General features: G+C 37.6%; 1 protein-coding gene across 6 annotated transcripts in view; it reads right to left on the bottom strand.

Moving 5' to 3' along the window:
* Positions 1-1,642: 1,642 nt before the first annotated feature.
* Positions 1,643-19,295, bottom strand: part of CASP3 (caspase 3) — a 48,318-nt gene continuing 30,665 nt past the window's right edge. For 3 of the 6 annotated variants that reach the window (XM_004389668.2, XM_023724659.1, XM_023724660.1), the window contains 4 exons: positions 12,131-12,259; positions 11,642-11,817; positions 11,008-11,128; positions 8,240-9,370 (listed from right to left, as the gene is read on the bottom strand). In XM_004389668.2, coding sequence (XP_004389725.1) covers positions 9,141-9,370; positions 11,008-11,128; positions 11,642-11,817; positions 12,131-12,259 — 656 coding nt within the window. In that variant the 3' untranslated portion in view covers positions 8,240-9,140. Of the gene's footprint in view, positions 1,942-7,717; positions 8,008-8,239; positions 9,371-11,007; positions 11,129-11,641; positions 11,818-12,130; positions 12,260-19,295 lie in introns of those variants that run through there. The other 3 variants (XM_023724661.1, XM_023724662.1, XM_023724663.1) reach the window with 3 other exon arrangements.

The following is a 19,295-nucleotide window of genomic DNA, read 5'->3' as shown; positions in this document are numbered from 1 at the left end:
TAGCTGATTCCAGAGCTGGTACTATCCACACTGCATGAAACCCAATGGAGAAAGTGTAGATCCAGGAGATGAAGCAGGGAGCCAGCGAATTCTGAGTTCAAATAAACTGTGACTGTGTCTCGTGAAAAAGACTTCTTAGTCATAGTTTTCCTGTAACTTTCACATAATGCTGAAAGATGGGTTCCCAAAATAAATAAATAACACCTCCAAAGATGGTACGGAAATCAGCTCAGCATTTCCTGTAATTTACTGGTGATGCCCCTCTCCAACAAGGCTCCATAGTTCAAATCAATGCAGTGATTTGAAGGGACGTTTACATCAGACCTTGAACACTAAGTAGATGGGCCTGAATTTTGTAGATAAACTCTCACAATAGGCCTCCATCAGTCACTTGGCTAGCTCTGAGAAGAAATTTGTGAAGAGAATCTATATAAAATTGTCTTCATATTTTAGTACTTAATAAAGATATGAATACATTACAGTGGCCCTGAGCCAACCTCATCTTTCTTTTTCATGTACTTATTGAATAAATCAAACCACTGTTCTGGTTCATCTATTTCAACCTTGCAATTCTCCTCTGTTTGTGGGTGTGTGAGGGGACAGTGTGGGCAGAGGGGAAAAACAAGGATAGAGCAGTTCTAATTTTGTATGATCCTGTACTTATATTAGAAATTCAAACATAATATAAAAGCTGCTTGAATGTATGAACATCAGACAGACATACACTAAAAGCTCATATTAAATTTCTCACACATAGAGAAAAAAATTTTGAAAACATTTTTTCCCCAGAAAGCTACCAAGTTGATCAATAAAGTGGTAGAAAGTAAGACAGATGGAATCTGTCCATTAGAAGTAGATTTTTAACATTTAAATAATTCAATTTTGCATCAGTCTGGTTTGCAGCAAGGGGATGATGAGCCAGACCACAGATGTTACTACACCAGACAAATCTGACTTGCTTCTCACTCCAAGGTGGCAAGCTCATAGCAGGGCCAGAGAACCACAGGGAGAGGGAGAGGCTAGCAGGGCATTGGGAAGGCAGGGCAAAATTGTGTGGGTATAGAATAAGTTTTTGGTAGGCTGACTGCCTTCACCACTCACCCAGCAATGGTCCAATTCATTCTTACAGATTTATAAATAATAGAAAGTCTCAACTGAACCACTTGCAAATTTATAGTGCTGTTGCTGAATTTATTTCAGTAACAATGGCTCTTGAGGCAAATATGTTCAAAATAGAGAAACAGCAGCATTAGCTGGAAATGGAACTGCTCTTTTCTACATGCTGCTTTTGACTATATTATATTCTGATTAAAAACTGGAAACAAAAAACCGATTTTTAGGTTTGAGCAGTTTAAGTTTTAAAAGCTTAGAAAAAGCCAAGGGGTCTTGGAGAACTTGAAGGCCTAGAAACAAATATTACAAATGAATAATAGGATCTGGAAATATTTAATATTGAGATTCTAAGAAGTTCAAGACAAGCTGTAAGCAACAAACAGACGCTAGCTAACTTCTTTACTGGTTGCCATCAAGTAGATTCCGACTCCTGACGACCTCATGTGTCACAGAGTAGAATTGCTCTATAGGGTTTTCATGGCTGTGACGTTTCAGAAGCAGATCACAGGCCTTTCTTCTGAGGTGCCTCTGGGTGGGTTTGAATGACCAACCTTTTGTTAGTAGCTGAGCACTTAACCATTTTTGCCAGCCAGGGACTCCAACTTCTTCTTTATGGTCTAATAAATTTTTTAGAAACGTAATTTTTTTTTATAGTGCTAAATTCACTCAGAAGATTGTTAGGTAATATTAGATACAAATGTGTTACAGAATACTAGGTTTTGTCTCCTTCCTGGTTGCAGCCCACAGGGAGTGGTCAGTTTTATCATCCTGCTGGGCTTGAGGTGAATCCTCCATCACCGAAGAATAGTCAGGAGCGGAGAGTGCATCCTTGGAGAGAGCGAGAGAAAGAGACAGCAAAAACAAAACATAGATTTCTTTTAAATCCATAAAATCAAAGGCTTGTAAACACAAATTAAATTATATCACATTGTCTTATTACTATATTCCTATTTTGAATCCCATTTCAGCAAGAAATCAATGCCCATATGGAGGACACATACAACATTCTCACCTCTTAGTTACATCATCTCATTTCCAAGGGTGTCTTTCATGCTACTTCATTCTTCTACTCAGTCATATCCTTTTCATTCTTAAATTTGCCCCACATCCAAATGACTAATTTAGACATTTCATTTTCTGACCACAACCTCCCATCATTTTAATCTTCTTGTTCCACTACTCCCACTACAATGGATCTTCAACTTCATCAGGACCACCAGGCCATGGACCACAATTTTCATTCTCTAAAATTAATCTCCCCATGTTTTAATTTCCTTCCCTATCCAACTGAGAGTCCCCAGTCTATGAATTCAGTAACTCATTTTACAGTACTCTAAAATCTGTGGCTCTTCTGTCTTTTCACTACAAATGCTGGCAAAGCCCAGAAGTTGGATAAATTCAACACATGTAATATCCATGATAATACACAAGCAACTAAGTGTAACCAGATACAAATCCCACACAGTGTAGGCTAGTACCACAGTCAAGTCATAATCGTCAGTTTCAACCGGGCTCTCCACACTGCCCAGCAATCTTACTAAACCCTGGTCAACTCATTCTTCCACTCTTGAGAATGAATGTTTCAGACTTTTTTTACTCTTCTCAAACCCCATGATCCTCACAATCACCTCTCTAGCTTTCAGGAGAGTCCTTGTTTTCTACTTCGTAGAAAAAAAGAAAAGAAAAAAGAAGGTATCATAAGGGAACTTCCTCAACATCCTGTTACAAGTTTGCACCGCTTCTCATCCTTTCCCTCTGTGTAAAAAGTCTTTTCCCCAACTTGTGCTCTGATTTCCCCTTCTCCCATCTTTTTAGGAACTCTATGCTGTCAGTTACTTTTCTCTCCAGTATTTTCAATCTTCCTCTTAACTGGATCCTTGACATCAGCATTTAGTCATGCCCAAATCTCTCATATTAAAAAAAGAAAACAAAAAACTAAACTCACTTCCCCCTCCAGCAACTTCCTTCTCTCTCCACCCTGTCCTTCAAATCCAAATTTCTCATGCTTTCTATACTTACTTGTTTCCTCACTTTAACTCATCTATCAATGCACGCCATGCTGGCTTCTGCCTGAATATTTGCACAAAATCCCCTTTGTCGGGATCACCTATAACCTCCTGTCATAAAACCAACACATTTAAAAATTTTAATTGTAAACATTTGGTAGTTTGTCACAACTGGCCATTTCCTTTCAAAATGGTTTCTTCCTTTGGCTTTCCCTCTCTGTACTCTCCAGTTTCCCTATCACTCCTTTTCAGTCTCTTTTCTCAGATCTTTAAAAGCTGGAGTCTCATTTCCTTTACTCTCTCCCTAGAGGAGATTTCTAGGTATAGGATCTACAAGACCCTCTCTGACCACATCTACTCTCCTTCCTCTTGTTGATTCTCCTCCAGACACACTGGCCCCTTCAGTGTTCCTTAAACTTGTTAGGCAGAAATGAGTTTTGTAAATATATTGGTAAAACTGGTGAATTAGCTTTCAACAATTATTTGTCTGCTTCCCTGAGTTTACAGTTATGTATGTCATCTAGAAACATATAGCATAAGGGGGCAGGTTAGACAATGGACTCTTTCAGCTCAAACATGCTACTTAATATTGTGCCAAGTTTAAATTTGGCAAGAGCGTTTTCTTGAAAGGGAAATGCTTGCCTTTTCTGAGTATCATTCCTGTAAATGTCAATTCCTTATTTCCTTTCATTATCAATGTAGCAGACAGCTGATGTTCTGTGCATGAGAATTTTGTGGGTATTTGTTGGATTGCTTATTATGTGATAATTTGTTATAATCATACTGCAAAGAATAAGATGGAATGATTAGGGAATGAATTAAGAAACTAATGTGAATAGACATCCTATTTAGTTTGCTCTTTCAACTAAAAAAGCTGATACTGGTAACCACTTTAGGCTCGAGTCCTAACATTAAACATACGATGATTTCTCAGCTAGAACCTACAAAGGTTGAAGCAAAGAAGAAAATAAAGCAACCAAGTCAAACAAACTCCGGTAACACAGCTATGTGAAAGCTTATAGCAATCCTCACCAACGCTACCTTCTGTACTGATATATATTCTCATTACTGTGTTTTATCCCCACCTCCTTCTCTTAATTCTATTTTAAAAGCCAGGTAATATATTTCCATGGTTCAAAAAAATCAAAATGATACAGAAAGATACACACTGAGAAGTCTCACGCCCATCCCTGTCTCCATCCACCATTTCCATTGTTATTAGGGTGAAGGTAGGTGGCAGTCCACCAGACCACTCTCACTTCTGAATTACAAGTTCTGGGGTCCCAAAGACAACTCTCAGCTTTGATAATTCACTAGGACTCACAGAACTCACTGGAAGTTGTTATACTCTCAGTTATGGTTTATTACGGCAATAGAGATTAAAATCAGTCAAGGGAAGAGACACCTGGGGCAGAGTCCAGGAAGATCCACAGTGGGGCTTCCAGTTGTCCAGAGCTAACTTTCCTGGTAACAGTGTGTGACAATACGCACAGAATATTGCCTACTAGGAAGCTCACCAGAGCCTGGGTGTCCAGTTTGTGGTAGGGTTCAGTTGTGCAGATCTGGTTGGCCTCCCACATGGCTGAAGTCAGTCTCCAGCCCCTTCGGAGGTCAATTTCATATCACATGACCCAAAGCCCCCACCCTAAATCACATTGTTGGACTATCTAGGTTCAACAAAGAGGCTCTTATCAGATATCACATTCCAAAGGCTTAAAGATCGCTTCCCAGGAGCTGAGGAGGAAGGTCAGACTTCTCTTTGGTAAGACTAATTTTTTACTACACAATTAGTTTCTTTTTTCACCCTACTGCTGTCTCTTTATGGAAACACATATTCTAATCTTCCCCCCTTTTACGACAAGAGCATACTATATATTACCTTGTATATTTCATTTTTGTCTACTCAACCACGTATGCAACAATCTTTCTCTAACACTTGAGTATGGTCCTTCTCATTCTGTTTTACACCATAGCGTTCCACTGTGTCTTCTCTGCAATTGGGTTGCTGTCATTTTTTTTAACCGTTAAAACAATGTTGTGATCAATAATCTTGTGTTATAATTTTGTACATGGGTAGGTTGGATTTCAAGAAATGAGATTGCTACCTCAAGGAGTAACTACTTTTACAGGTATCGCCAGATTCCCCTTTGTGACGGTTAAGATTGTGTGTCAGTTTGGCTGGACCATGATTCTCAGTGTTTTGGCAGTCGTATAATGCTGTGATCACTTCCCTGTTGAGATCTGATATGTGATCACCCCCATGATGGGATCTGCTGAGTGGTACCGGCAGCGGTGGTGCCTGTGGTGGCTCACTGCCCCCTTAGCCTTCATCTCTCCACCCTCTGCCACCTAGTCCTTCCCGCTCTCTTTGCCGGGGGCTTTTGCTTGTTCTGGATCCTGCAGCTGGCTCTTGTTTATCGGACCTCTGGTTCTTGGGACTTGGGCTAGCAGCTTACTGCAGTCTTTCCTGCTGAACTTGGGTTTGCCAGCCACTGCAGCTACGTGAGTCAGCAGAAGCCTGCAACAGCCCTGCTTTCTGGCCTGCCCATCTTGGGTTCACCAGCCCCTGCAGCTATGTGAATCCAGAGAAACCTCTTTCCTGCCCCACGGACTTGGGACGTTACAGCCTCTAAAAACCACATGAGCCATTTCCTTGACATAAATCTCTCTCTTCCTATATATATTTATACACTTTACTGGTTTTGCTTCTCTATAGAACTCAGCCTAAGACAACCTCCATAGGACATTATACCTTTCTGTACTCCAAGCAATGCATGAGAGTGCCCATTTCTCCACAGCCTTGCCAACAGAGTATGTTATCAAACTTCTGGATTTTTTTCCAATCTGATAAGCGACAAATGATAGTTTAGTTTTAATTTACATTTCTCTAATTACAATCAAGATTAAACTCTTTACCCAAGTTTAAGGGACATCTGGTGAACTGTCTGTTCATGTCTTTGGCGCATTTTTCTATTGGGTTGTTGGTCTTCTCTTTTTAATATATGTCCCCATTGCCATTGAGTTTATTCTGACTCATGATGATCCCAAGTGTGTCAGAGTAGAATGGCACTCCATAGGGTTTTCAATGGCTGTAATCATGCAGAAGTAGATTGCAGTGCCACTGGATGACTTTGAACCAGCAACTTTCCAGTTAGCAGCTGAGTACAAACCATTTGTGCCACCCAAAGATCTTTTAATATATGAGAACTCTTTATGCAGTAGAGATTAGAATGGGCTAGATTTTCTCAATACATTACAGAATCACAGCTTTAAAATAGTCAAAGCAGTCATCAATGCCATCATTTACTGTTGCAGGAGTCCCATTTCCACTTAGGACAATTTTATTTTATTTTTCTGACTTAAAAGTAACATGTATTCATTATAGAAATACTGAAAGAAATTAAAAACTATCCACATTTCCACTTTCTTATATTCCTTTTCTAAGTACATGAAGAAAAAAAGAAACATCTTCCCCTGCCTCACTTCTTCTCTCCCAGAAGGAGTCATCAGTGAACATCAAAGTTTTGTTGCATATGCCCTTAGGTTTTTTTTCCCCATTAGCCCAATTTCGGCAGCTCTGGGTGGCTCAAACGGTCAAGCGCTAGACTACTAACTGAAAGGTTGGCGGTTCCTCGAAGACAGGCCTCTGGTGATCTGCTTCCAAAAGGTCACAGACTTGAAAACCCTTTGGAGCAGTTCTACTCTGCACACACGGGGCTGCCATGAGTCGGAGTCGACTCGAGAGCAACTAAAAATAGTCCAATTTAAAATCTACATGGTAGAAAATGTTTTATTTCAGTAATATCTTTTATGCTGTATTACTCATTACTCCACAAAGCAAGCAAACAAACAAAAATATAATCATATTTAAGGACTGAGATCTATGCAAACCTAATATTCTCTTTGGCATCAAGGTCATTTTAGAACAGGGCCTGCTGAGAGGACCCAGGAAGCATAAGAAGTCTGCTTACCCTATTTGGTAATCAGCCACAACCTCAAAATATTAGATTACAGTTGCATTCTCTTTGACTCTTCCAAACTAAGCTCTTGGTTAAAAGTAGTTTCACTTCCAGTTAGTAGCACAACACCAAACACAACAACAACAAAATACACGAACACGTTGGTAATTTTGTCAAATTTATATTTTGAAGTAAAAATTCAGAATAACACATTTTTACAAAATTGTCACATAGCAACAACCTTATCATTACATTCTATATTTACTTACAAAAAATACAGACCTAGTAAAAATTAATAGCTGTCATTTGTAAATGTAAGTTTCTTTCTTCAAGCAAAAAGAAAGCTAACTAGAAATGTCAGACTGAAAGCCACAAACAGGATGATGCAGTGATGGCTCAACACCTCTGTGGAAGGGAGGCTGCGTGCTGTGCTGTTCCTCCTCTCTGGCCTTCAGCTACCTCATGCACCAAAAGAGATGCTCAGACTGGATGATTTCTAAAGTCCCGTGGCTGTGGTCCTTTAGATGTTACCACTGTTTTCTTTTGATTGTAAACTTCAACAGAAAATAATTTAGTGTGCTAAAAATTTTACTACAAAGAGTACTATGATTTTTACTATGACTCTCACCACCTTTGGAAAATTTCTATTTTAGAAGCTTCTGATTTGGTTCACTTACTTGGAGATTCCTGCCTTGGAAGCTATCCCCCGCGTACACCTATATAAAAGCTGGCAGTCCTTTTCTGAAGCCGTAGTCTATGGCTCTGCCTTCTTCACAAAGGCTACGCAGTGTCTGCTCAGGATCAAACCGCCTTCACTCTGATCACCAAGTGTCCAGCTAACTGATTTATTACTCTTTCCTTACATTCCATTGTTTATCATACAAGTTGTACTTTGGTATGTTTCTCCAGAATTTCTTCAGTTTATGCTGCTAAAAATGAAGCATGAAGTTTGAGGTTTTTACATAACAGCTTCTCAGGTATTTTGCTGGTATGTGAAACAATTAATTTGCATAGGGACAAATGACAGGATACTTATGCTGATAGATCAGCTGCGTCTCAGCACCTAATAGCTGTAATTCTGTCCCTCCATTTAACATTGCATTTGGCTTTAAAAGAGTCAACTCAGCGTGCTCACGCTCTCAAATAAAATTTCTAGTTTCTTTTTCAGTATTAAACATGATTTTTTTTTTTTTTTAACCACAAAGACATGCTCAGGACAAAACAGTACAAAACCACGAACTCAGGTAAATGTGCTAAAACTGCAATTAACCAGTTTTAAAAGTAAAGATCTTTACAGCCAAATAGATGGGCTTATAAAATAAACAATATCAGCCATGAGTAATGTGCTCCCTTAGACAATTAACTATATGAGACCAAACGATCAACAGCTACCCAAAAGCAAAGATGAGAAGGCAAGGAAGGGAAGGAAAGCTAGATCAATGGAAACAGAACAAACAGAATGAAAATAATGAGAATGCTGACACATCATAAAAATTGTATCCAATGGCACGGAATAATTTGTATAAAAATTGTTAAAGGGGAACCTAATTTGCTGTGTAAACTTTCACCTAAAACACAATAAAATATTATTAAGAAAAAAAAAAGTAAAGGTCTTCAAACCTTTGATCATGCCAGTAGATCCTTAAGTTCTAGGATATATTATTACACATCATCATTTCTATAGATTGAGAAAAACTAAAACCCATAGTCTTAAGTGGGGCATACTATTAGAATTCATTACTCCAGTGTGTAACTTTTTCATAATTACTTGAAAATTCATAGCATAGTATCACTCAAACTTGATAATTATGAGAGTTGTAAATTTACGATCATTTCCTCTCATAACAATTACAACATTATCCATTTTAATTTATTCCTAATTAAATTCGATTTCATCTACCTGATTTTGAGTTTGAGGTAGCTTCACGGGGGTTCTATTGCTATGAAAATGGTATGTTTCAAAAAGCCATCTGAAGTATTAGACTTAAATAAAAGAGGGAAATACAGTATGAGTTATACCATTTTCTCACTTGGCTTACAATCTAAAAAACCAACCATTTCTTCACTGGTTAAAATACAGTTCCTTTGTAAGCATGGACACAATGCACGGAATCTGCTTCTTTGCATGAAAAGTAGAGTCAGGAGAATAGGACTCAAATTCTGTTGCAACCTTCCAGTTAACCCGAGTGAGGATGCGCATGAGCTCAAGTTTGTGAGCATACTGTTTCAGCATAGCACAGAGTGACTGGATAAACCAGGAGCCATCCTTTGAATTTCGCCAGGAGTAGTAACCTACAAGGCAAAATGTTACCAAAATGCCATGGGTTTCTACAAATTATTATATAACAACAAAGGTAAAAATATGAAGGAACTCCCATAGGTCTTGTTAGCAATAAAAAGAAAAAAATAAACGACACGTTTGGTTTCAGGGGGAATGATGCTGGAGGTGAAAATAATTGTCCTGTGTGCACATCTTGCTTTCAGCGAAGAAAAAGAATTGTGGACTAATTCTACCATTCAATTACTGAGAGTTCTACTTTCTGGGCTCCCCTTCCAATAGGGAAGAATAAGTAAACATGCAGAAGATAAGAAGATACAGAAGCAGAGATACTTAAAAAGGATCATTATAAATAGCATGGTGTTTCAATCAGATTTTAATTTTGTTTTAACATTGGCTTATCCAAGAAATAAATTGCTAATGCATGCATAAATGTGTGTGCTTTTAATTTGTCTACAAGGTGCCTGGAAAAAGTCCAAAAAGGGAAAACAGTGTATTCACTCCACTTTTGCTCAGATTAACTATTGGACCCATTGCTTTAAATTTAGAAGTATTTTACCTGGAGGTTAAAGGAAACTATATTAAGCATATCTGAAAATATAACACTCTGTATAAAAATACATTTATTAGGTACAGGGTATCTTTTTGGGGTGATGAAAAAGTTCTAGAACTAGATAGTGGTGATGGCTGCACAACACTGTGAGTGTACTTAGTGTCACTAAATTGTACACTTTAAAATGTTTGGCTAAAATGGTGAATTTTGTTAGGTGTATCTTACCATGATAAAAAAAAATTTCTTCAGCATGAAATGCAGAAATTCACAATAAAATGGTGACTCTTATGCAGTGTATCTTACTATAGTCAAACTTTGTGACACCCTAAATTAGTTGTATGGTAAATAGTCGTATGACCAATAAATACTCATTTATACAACGGCATGTGCAATACAACCACAAAAAAGGGGAGGTTAATATAGAATATATTGCTGTTGTTAGGTACCCTTGAGTCAGTTCCCACTCATAGTGATGCTATAGGACAGAGCAGAACTGCCCATAGGGTTTCCAAGGAGCAGCTGGTAGAGTTGAACTTCTAACTTTTTTGGTTAGCAGCCAAGCTCTTAACCACTATGCCACTAGGACTCCTTTAACAGGATATATATATATATGTGTATAATTTTTTTAACCTTCTTTACTTCTTTTCCCCCATTCTACTTTTACCGCTCTCTTATACTATTCATGCTTATCTTTTTTAGTTGCTATCTTCCAAAGATTTCCTAGAAAACATACTTCCTTCCTATTTCAAGAAGTAGATAAAGTTTTTAGCCTATGTTACAGTATAGTATACTATCTGATATAAAGCTCATGAATGGGACTGTGCTAGTATGCTAAGATAAACACACATACACAAACGTGTGTGTGTATATATACATACATACACACACACATTTTTCTAGTCAAACTTTTGGCTAGAGACAATTTTTTGAGACTTCTCTGTAGTTAAGGCACACTATAATACAGATGAATTAGCTGTTCTTCAGGGACATCACTCTTGACAGCCTTTTTAACACACTCTTCATTGTTTAATTCTATAATAAATCATAGTAATTAATTTGAAACCTACATATAACATTTATTATTTATAACTTTCTTACCAGGTGCTGTAGAATACGCATATAAGAAGTCTGCTTCAACTGGTATTTTCTGACATGTCATGTCTTCATCAAAACCACTGTCTGTCTCAATGCCACAGTCCAAGTCTGTACCTCTGCAGGCCTGAACGTTAGAAAATAAACATTAAAAAAATGTGTATGCATTTTTCTAAGAATTACAAATTATTTCTAAGAAATGCAAAGACTGCGTAAAAATTGATGTTAATTATGCTGATACTTTTTGTTACGTCTAAATTAAAATTTATTCCGTATCTCCTAATTGATGATTTAAATGAAGAAAAAAGTAACAATAATTCAGTAGCCTCCAGGAAAAAATAAATTCTTTGGCTATTCTACAACTGAGTAAATTAATCACTGACCAGTCCTCAATAGCAGTCCCTGGGTAGTGCAATGGTTATGGTGTTTGGATGTTAAGCGAATAGTTAGCGGTGAGTCTATCCAGAGGCACCTTGGAAGAAAGGCCTGGTGATCTACTTCTGAAAAATCAGCTACCGAAAACCCTACGGAGCATAGTTCTACCTGACACACCTGACATCGCCATGAGTCGGAATCAACTCAATGGCCACCAACAACAATCCTCAATAACCAAGTTGACTTTAGCTCAGTTATACAGTACCTGAATAATGAAAAGTTTGGGCTTTCCAGTTAGACTTCTACAATTATCTCCTCTAAAGAAAACTGTTAATTTTTTCAGGTCAACAGGTCCATTTGTTCCAAAAATAACTCCTTCATCACCATGGCTTAGCAGCACACAAATAAAACTGCTCCTTTTGCTATGATCTTCTTCAGAAACTTGAAAGACGTTTATCAATAAGAAAAAAAGAAGTGCAATTTATTCAGTAATCTCAGATATACTGTACAGGGACAAGATGAAGAAACTGAACTAAGAGATCACCTAAATCCAACTTGGGGCAAAGTGAAATACCTGAAAGCGTTTTAAGGAGTTGGCATGAATAAAACTTTTTTTTTAATTCTTAGTAAGATATGTAAGATTAGGACTACATACAGTATAATTCTACAATTCTCATACTTTATTATATGCATAATTACAGCTAGGCCATAATATAAAATTGGACAACAAAGGTCATTTTTTGAATTTTCTTACCATTGCGCATCAATTCCAAAATTTCTTCACGTGTAAGATCGTTTTTATTCCTGACTTCGTATTTCAAGTTCCTGAATGTTTCCCTGAGGTTTGCAGCATCTACATCTGTACCAGACCGAGATGCCATTGCTTGGAACAGAAAGAATACTTTTAGATGCATTTAAAAAAAAAGAATAACTGCATTGAAATGAAAGGAACTACTCAATGACAAACACAATCCATAATAAATCTATCCTTTCAAATGCTAAGAATATTCTAATTATTCTGATCACGATAATACAAAGTCTCTTTAATTTCTTGGGATATAAAAACAGTTCATAATATAAGCTGTATCAGTGTTACAGCCAAAGATACTTTTAGAACTGGGTAGTGAGTGAAAAACTGCAACAACTTAAATGCCTACCAGTAAGTGTTTGCTTAAATTATGATTCATTTACATAATGGAATACTACATTGCCATCTCGTAGACAACATTTTGCCATGGGAAAAATGGTCATTGTTAAAAAAAAGAAAAAAGACTAGAAGATAACATGGTCCTATTTTTGTTTTAAAAAATTATATAGATATCTATCTATCTATCACATACATACACACCCATATCTCACACATACAGAGGAAGTATACATCCTTGACTCTAAGTCTCCAACAATCTTAAGATACATTACTAGTTTCATAATATCTTTTTGGGACAAAAATAAAAAATAAAACACTACCACATTAATACTGTTCACCAAGCATTCTGCTATGGGTAACTTCCTTTAATCCTTCCAATCATCATAAGATAGTTATTATTATGTCCTAGCTCATTTGTACAGATGTGAGAACTCCAGCATAAAGGAGTTAAGAAACTTCTCCAAAGTAACAAAGCTAGTGTCAGACTCGAATCCAGGGATCCTGGGCTTTTTCGCTCTCCTTTATAGTACCGTCAACATAAATGTACATATCGACTGCATGATGCACCGGTTATCTCAAAAATGCTAAAACGTGGGGTGAATTTAATATGTATGAATAGAAAAAAGACTATCTATACCTCTAAAATATTGTTGCTTATCTCTGGGTAGTCTAATTTTCATTTTGCTAATCTCTCATTGCCAAAATTTCTATTACATATTATTTTTATAAAAATTAAAAACATCCTGTAGGTTTTGACACTAGGAAGCCTGAGAACACCATGTAGCTGTGTGACAAGGTGACTGATTTCTAGTGCCAGTTTCTGAGCACCTTAGAACAGAAAATACCAGGCTGCCAGAGATGGCTGTGAGAACCTCACCTTCTAATTTCAAACCAGAAAACCTCACTTAAAAGCAAAAGCCAACTATGGGTCTAAATATTTTGGGCGGGTTGGGGATGAAAATATCAGAACTAATACTGTAAGACAGAATATCTAGAAATAAATTTTTAAAAACTAAGAAGGAAAAAATGTGTCTTGTCCTTACTTAATCATTAGAGGTGGTATCTCAGCATATAGCCAAAAGCAATACAAATGGACTTATTCAAGTTTAGAGACCTATTTTCAGCTATTCTCTTCCCACTCGTAATAACTAATCTCAAAAACAAATGCTGCTTATCTTTCCAGTGTATTCTGGCTTCTTTCCACTTTCACAACCATTCTGGATCTGAACTCCTGACTTCTGGATTACCTCAGGAGCCTCATAATTAGATTCACTTCCTCTAGTTTTTCAAATTTAAAATTAATTCTAATATGATTAAAATACTCATTCAAAGGATCAGTATACCATTACTGTAAAAGTCAAAACAGGGGAAGAGTCAAAACTTTCATTTATATGGTAAATTATATAAGTTAAGCTGATGATATATTTATGGAATGAAATATTATATAATCATTAAAATAACAGATATGGGAGGTGAGGCCAAGATGGTGGAGTAGTCAGATGCTTCCTGTGGTCCCTCTTATAACAAAGACTCGAAAAAACAAGTGAATCAATTATATATGATAATCTAGGAGCCCTGATCATCAAAGGCGAAGCTGAGGAATTGGACTGAGTGGCAGGGGGAGGGAGAGATGGTACAGAAGCAGTGAGGAGTTGCCAGACCTGACCTGGCAGGAGCCGGCGCCCTTCAGGCCAGATTAGCTCGTGTGCGCGGTGAGGCAAGCAGTGTCGCTTGGGAGGTGTTTTCGACGCTGGGACAGACTCAGCAGCAGAGAATGTACTCATTCGGGCATCCAAAACCAGTGAAAAGCAACACTAAATTGACAACAGAGAAGTACTTGTGTCTGGCCTACCACACGGATCAACAACACCCCCTCTGAGAAAAACCTCACTCCCATTTACCTCTCCCTTCCCTGCTCTGCACTGGGTCCCGGGGCGACTTCAGTGATTGCCTAGTCTACTGGGCCGGAAGTAGGACCCATCAAGCGCTCTGAGCCATTCTCCTGGCCTTGGAGAGGGAACAAATTAACAGAGAAAAATAATCTGCTGGCTCCCCTAAGCCAGGAACTCATGGTAAGCACAGCTCCTTTGCCTAGGAACAGGCATAAGGGGTCCACGGTCTCTGAATGCCTTTCAACCCTGCATAGACCTATGTGAGCCCATTTCAACAGCACAGGTACTCATTACCACAGTACAACAGGGTATATACCTGAAGTCTAACTTCAACTACCTCAGCTATATGGTGAAGTGGCAGGTGCATGACATTTGACACTGCTTTGCCCATTAAGCAGGGTCCTCACCTACACACATCAGGGGCCAGAGGACTGGTGGCTCCACTCACACCACCTAGCCACTCGTGCCAGGTGTCCAAGAATAAGTGGTGCCTTCCAGTATTTAAGGCCAACAGCATTGGGTGCTCCTAGTCTGGCTATAAAACCCACCCACCTATGCACCATAGGGAACAGGGACATGCTTTCCTCCCAGACACTCTGGGGCAGCCATCAGCTCCCTGCCTTGCTTGGCACCTGACCTCCTACTGTAGCCAGATATCTGTGCCTACACCAATTACCCATGCCTGTCTAGGACTGTAGCTGAGAGGCTGCACCACACACTTGGTGACCAACTACCTGGACACCTGAGCTGAATCCATACAAGAAAAGTCAATGGACTTCTGGGCTAACATACTTAGTAACAGATCTAACCACCTGGTGACAGGACAATAGAGCTTCAAAGACGCCAATAATAAAAGTAGCTTATACAAGCAGCCTATATGGGCATATCAAAACAAAACAAAACAAGAAGCTAGGACACAGTAAGCAAACATAAAACAAACAAATATAACTTATTGCTGGCTCAGAGACAACAGTCAGTATCAAATCACATAAAAAGACAGACCAGGATGGCTTCAGCAGGCTCCCAAAATAAAGAAGAAATTCCGGAAAAGAATTTCTTGAAATTACTGGAGGCAGAATACAAAAAAATTAATATACAGAACTCTTCAAGAGATCAGGAAGGAGTTCCAACAAAACGAAGACCAAGTGAAGGAACACACAGACAAGTAACAGGAACTTAAGAAAGTTACTCAAGAGCATAATGACATATTTAACAGGCTGCAAGAATCCATAGAGAGACAACAATCAGAAATCCAGAATATTAAAAATAAAATTTAAGATTTAGACAACGCAACAGAAAGTCATAGGAGCACAACTGAGGCAACGGAGGTCAGACTTAGTGAGAGTGAAGATAAAGCACTCGACAACTACTTATTTGAGGAAAAATCAGATAAAGAATTTTAAAAAATGAAGAAACTCTTAAGAATTATGTGGGACTCTATCAAAAGGAATAACCTACAAGTGACTGGAGTACCAGAATAGAGGGGATAACAGAAAATACAGAGAATTGCTGAAGATTTGTTGGCAGAAAACTTCCCCGATATCATGAAATTATGAGAAGATATCTACCCAAGATGCTCATTGAACCCCACATAAAGTACATCCCAAAAGAAAGTCACCAAGACATATTATAATCAAACTTGCCAAAAGCAAAGACAAAGAGAGAATTTTAAGAGCGGCTACGGATAAAGGAAAAGTCATCTACAAAGGAGAGCCAATAAGACTAGGCTTGGACTACTCAGCAGAATCCATGCAGGCAAGAAGGCAATGGGATGGCATATATAAAGCCTTGAAGGAAAAAAAAACTGCCAGCCAAGAATTATATATCCAGCAAAACTGTCTCTCAAATATGATAGTGAAATTAGGGCATTTCCAGATGAACAGAAGTTTAGGGAATTTGTAAAAACCAAATCAAAATTACAAGATATACTAAAGGGAGTCCTCCGGTTAGAAAATCATTAACATCAGATAACAACTCAAGCCTAGAACACAGGACAGAACAACCAGATAACCTTGACAGGGAAGTCACACAAATAAATTAAAGCTAAAACACTGAAAATAGGGAAACAGAGATGTCAATATGTAAAAGATGACAACATTAAAACAAAAAAGAGGGATTAAAAAATGTAGTCATAAATTTTTCATATGGAGAGGAAATCACGGCAATATAAAGAAATAAAAGAGTGCTTTAAACTTTGAAAAAATAGGGGTAAATATTAAGGTAATCGCAGAGGAAGCTAACAATTCTACACATCAAAATAAAACACAAGAAAAATATAAAGACTAAGCAAAAACAAAATCAACAACAATGAAAAAGATGAAAAGAAAATACATAAAGAAATACGACTCAGCACAGAAAACTAAGTGTAACAAAGAAACTGTCAATAACACACAAAAAAAGACATCAAAATGACAGCACTAAACTCATACCTATCAATAATTACACTGAATGTAAATGGACAAAATGCACCAATAAAGAGACAAAGAGTGGCAGAACGGATAAAAAAACACCATCTGTCCATATGCTGCCTACAACAGACACACTTTAGACTCAGACGCAAACAAACTAAAACTCAAAGGATAGAAAAAATATATCAAGCAAACAAAACTCAAAAAAGAGCAAGAGTGGAAACATTAATCTCCGACAGACTTTAAAGTAAAATCTACCACAAAGGACAAGGAAGGACACTATATAATGATTAAAGGGACGATCCAGCATGAAGACATAACCATAATAAACGCCTATGTGCCCAATGACATGGCTCCAAAATACATAGAAAAAACTCTAACAGCATTGAAAAGAGAGATATACAGCTCCACAATAATAGTAGGAGACTTCAACACACCACTTTCGGTGAAGGACAGAACATCCAGAAAGAAGCTCAATAAAGACACAAAGATCTAAACGTTACAACCAACCAACTTGATCTCATGGACATATACTGAACACTCCACCCAACAGCAGCCAAGCATACTTTCTTTTCCAATGCACATGGAACATTCTCTAGAATAGACCACATATTAGGCCATAAAGCAAACCTTAACAGAATTCAAAGCATCAAAATATTACAAACCATCTTTCCTGACAATAAAGCCATAACAGTAGAAAGTAATAACAGAAAAAGGAAAAAAAATCAAACACATGAAAACTGAATAACATCTTGCTCAAAAACTAGTGGGTTATAAAAGAAATTAAGGATGGGATGAAGAAATTCATACAATCAAACGAGAATGAAAACACATTCTACCAGAACCTTTGGGACACAGCAAAAGCAGCGCTCAGAAGAGGAAACTGACAAATTTCTAGAAAGTCACTACCTACCTAAACTAACACAAACAGAGGTAAAACAACTAAATAAACCCACAACAAACGAAAAGATTGAAAAGGTAATTTAAAAACTCCCAATAAAGAAAAGCCCTGGCCCAGATGGCTTCACTGGAGAGTTCTACCAAACTTTCAGAGAAAAGTTACCACCACTACTACTAAAGGTATTTCAGCACAGAAAAGGATGGAATACTCCCAAATTCATTCTATGAAGTCAGCATAATCCTGATACCAAAACCAGGTAAAGACACCACAAAAAAAGAAAATTACAGACCAATATCCCTCATGAATATTGACGGAAAAATCCTCAACAAAATTCTAGCCAATAGAACTCAGCAACATATCCAAAAAATTATTCACCATGATCAAGTGGGATTTATACCAGGTATGCAGGGAGGAAAACAATCAATGTAATCCATCACATAAATAAAACAAAAGACAAGAACCACATGATCTTATCAATTGATGCAGAAAAGGCATTTGACAAACTCCAATACCCATTCATATAAAAACTCTCAGCAAAATAGGAATAGAAGGGAAATTGCTCAACATGATTAACAACATGATTAACAACAACTAACATCATCCTAAATGGAGACTGTTGGAAAGCATTCCCCTTGAGAACGGGAATCAGACAAGAATGCCCTTTGTCACCACTCTTATTCAACACTGTGCTGGAGTTCCTAGCCAGAGCAATTAGGCTAGAAAAAGAAATAAAGGGTATCCAAATTGGTAAAAAAGAAGTCAAAGTATCTCTATTTGCAGATGATATGATCTTATACACAGAAAACCCCAAAGAATACTCAAGAAAACTACTGGAACTAACAGAAGATTTCAGCAAAGTATCAGGATACAAGATAAACATACGAAAATCAGCTGGATTCCTCTGCACCAACAAAGAGAACTTCCAAGACAAAATCACTGAATCAATACCGTTTACAATAGCCCCCAAGAAGATCAAATACTTAGGAATCAATCTAACCAGAGATTTAAAAGACCTATATAATAAAAACTACAAGATACTACTATATTACCGCAAGAAACCAAAAGAGACCTATATAAGTGGAAAAACATACCTTGCTCATGGATAAGAAGACTCAACATTGTGAAAATGTCAATTCTACCGAAAGCGATCTACAGATACAATGCAATCCTGATCCAAATTCCAATGACATTTTTTAATGAGATGGAGAAACAAATCACCAACTTCATATGGAAAGGGAAGAGGCCCCGGAGAAGTAAAGCATTACTCAAGAAGAAGAACAAAGTGGGAGGCCTCACACTACCTGATTTTAGAACGTATTATACCACCACAGAAGTCAAAGCAGCCTGGTACTGGTACAACAACAGATACATAGACCTATGGAAGAGAACTGAGAATCCACACTTAAATTCATCCACCTATGAGCAGCTGATATTTGACAAAGGCCCAAAGTCTGTTAACTGGGGGAAAAGACAGTCTCTTTAACAAATGATGCTGGCATAACCAGATATCCATCTGCAAAAAAATGAAGCAAGACCTATACCTCATATCATGCACAAAAACTAACTAAAAG

The sequence above is a fragment of the Trichechus manatus genome, unplaced genomic scaffold (genome assembly GCF_000243295.1).
Source record: "Trichechus manatus latirostris isolate Lorelei unplaced genomic scaffold, TriManLat1.0 scaffold00254, whole genome shotgun sequence".
Classification (NCBI taxonomy): domain Eukaryota; kingdom Metazoa; phylum Chordata; class Mammalia; order Sirenia; family Trichechidae; genus Trichechus; species Trichechus manatus.
The sequence above is the reverse complement of the archived record's forward strand: the minus strand, read 5'-3'. Positions and strand labels throughout refer to the sequence as shown.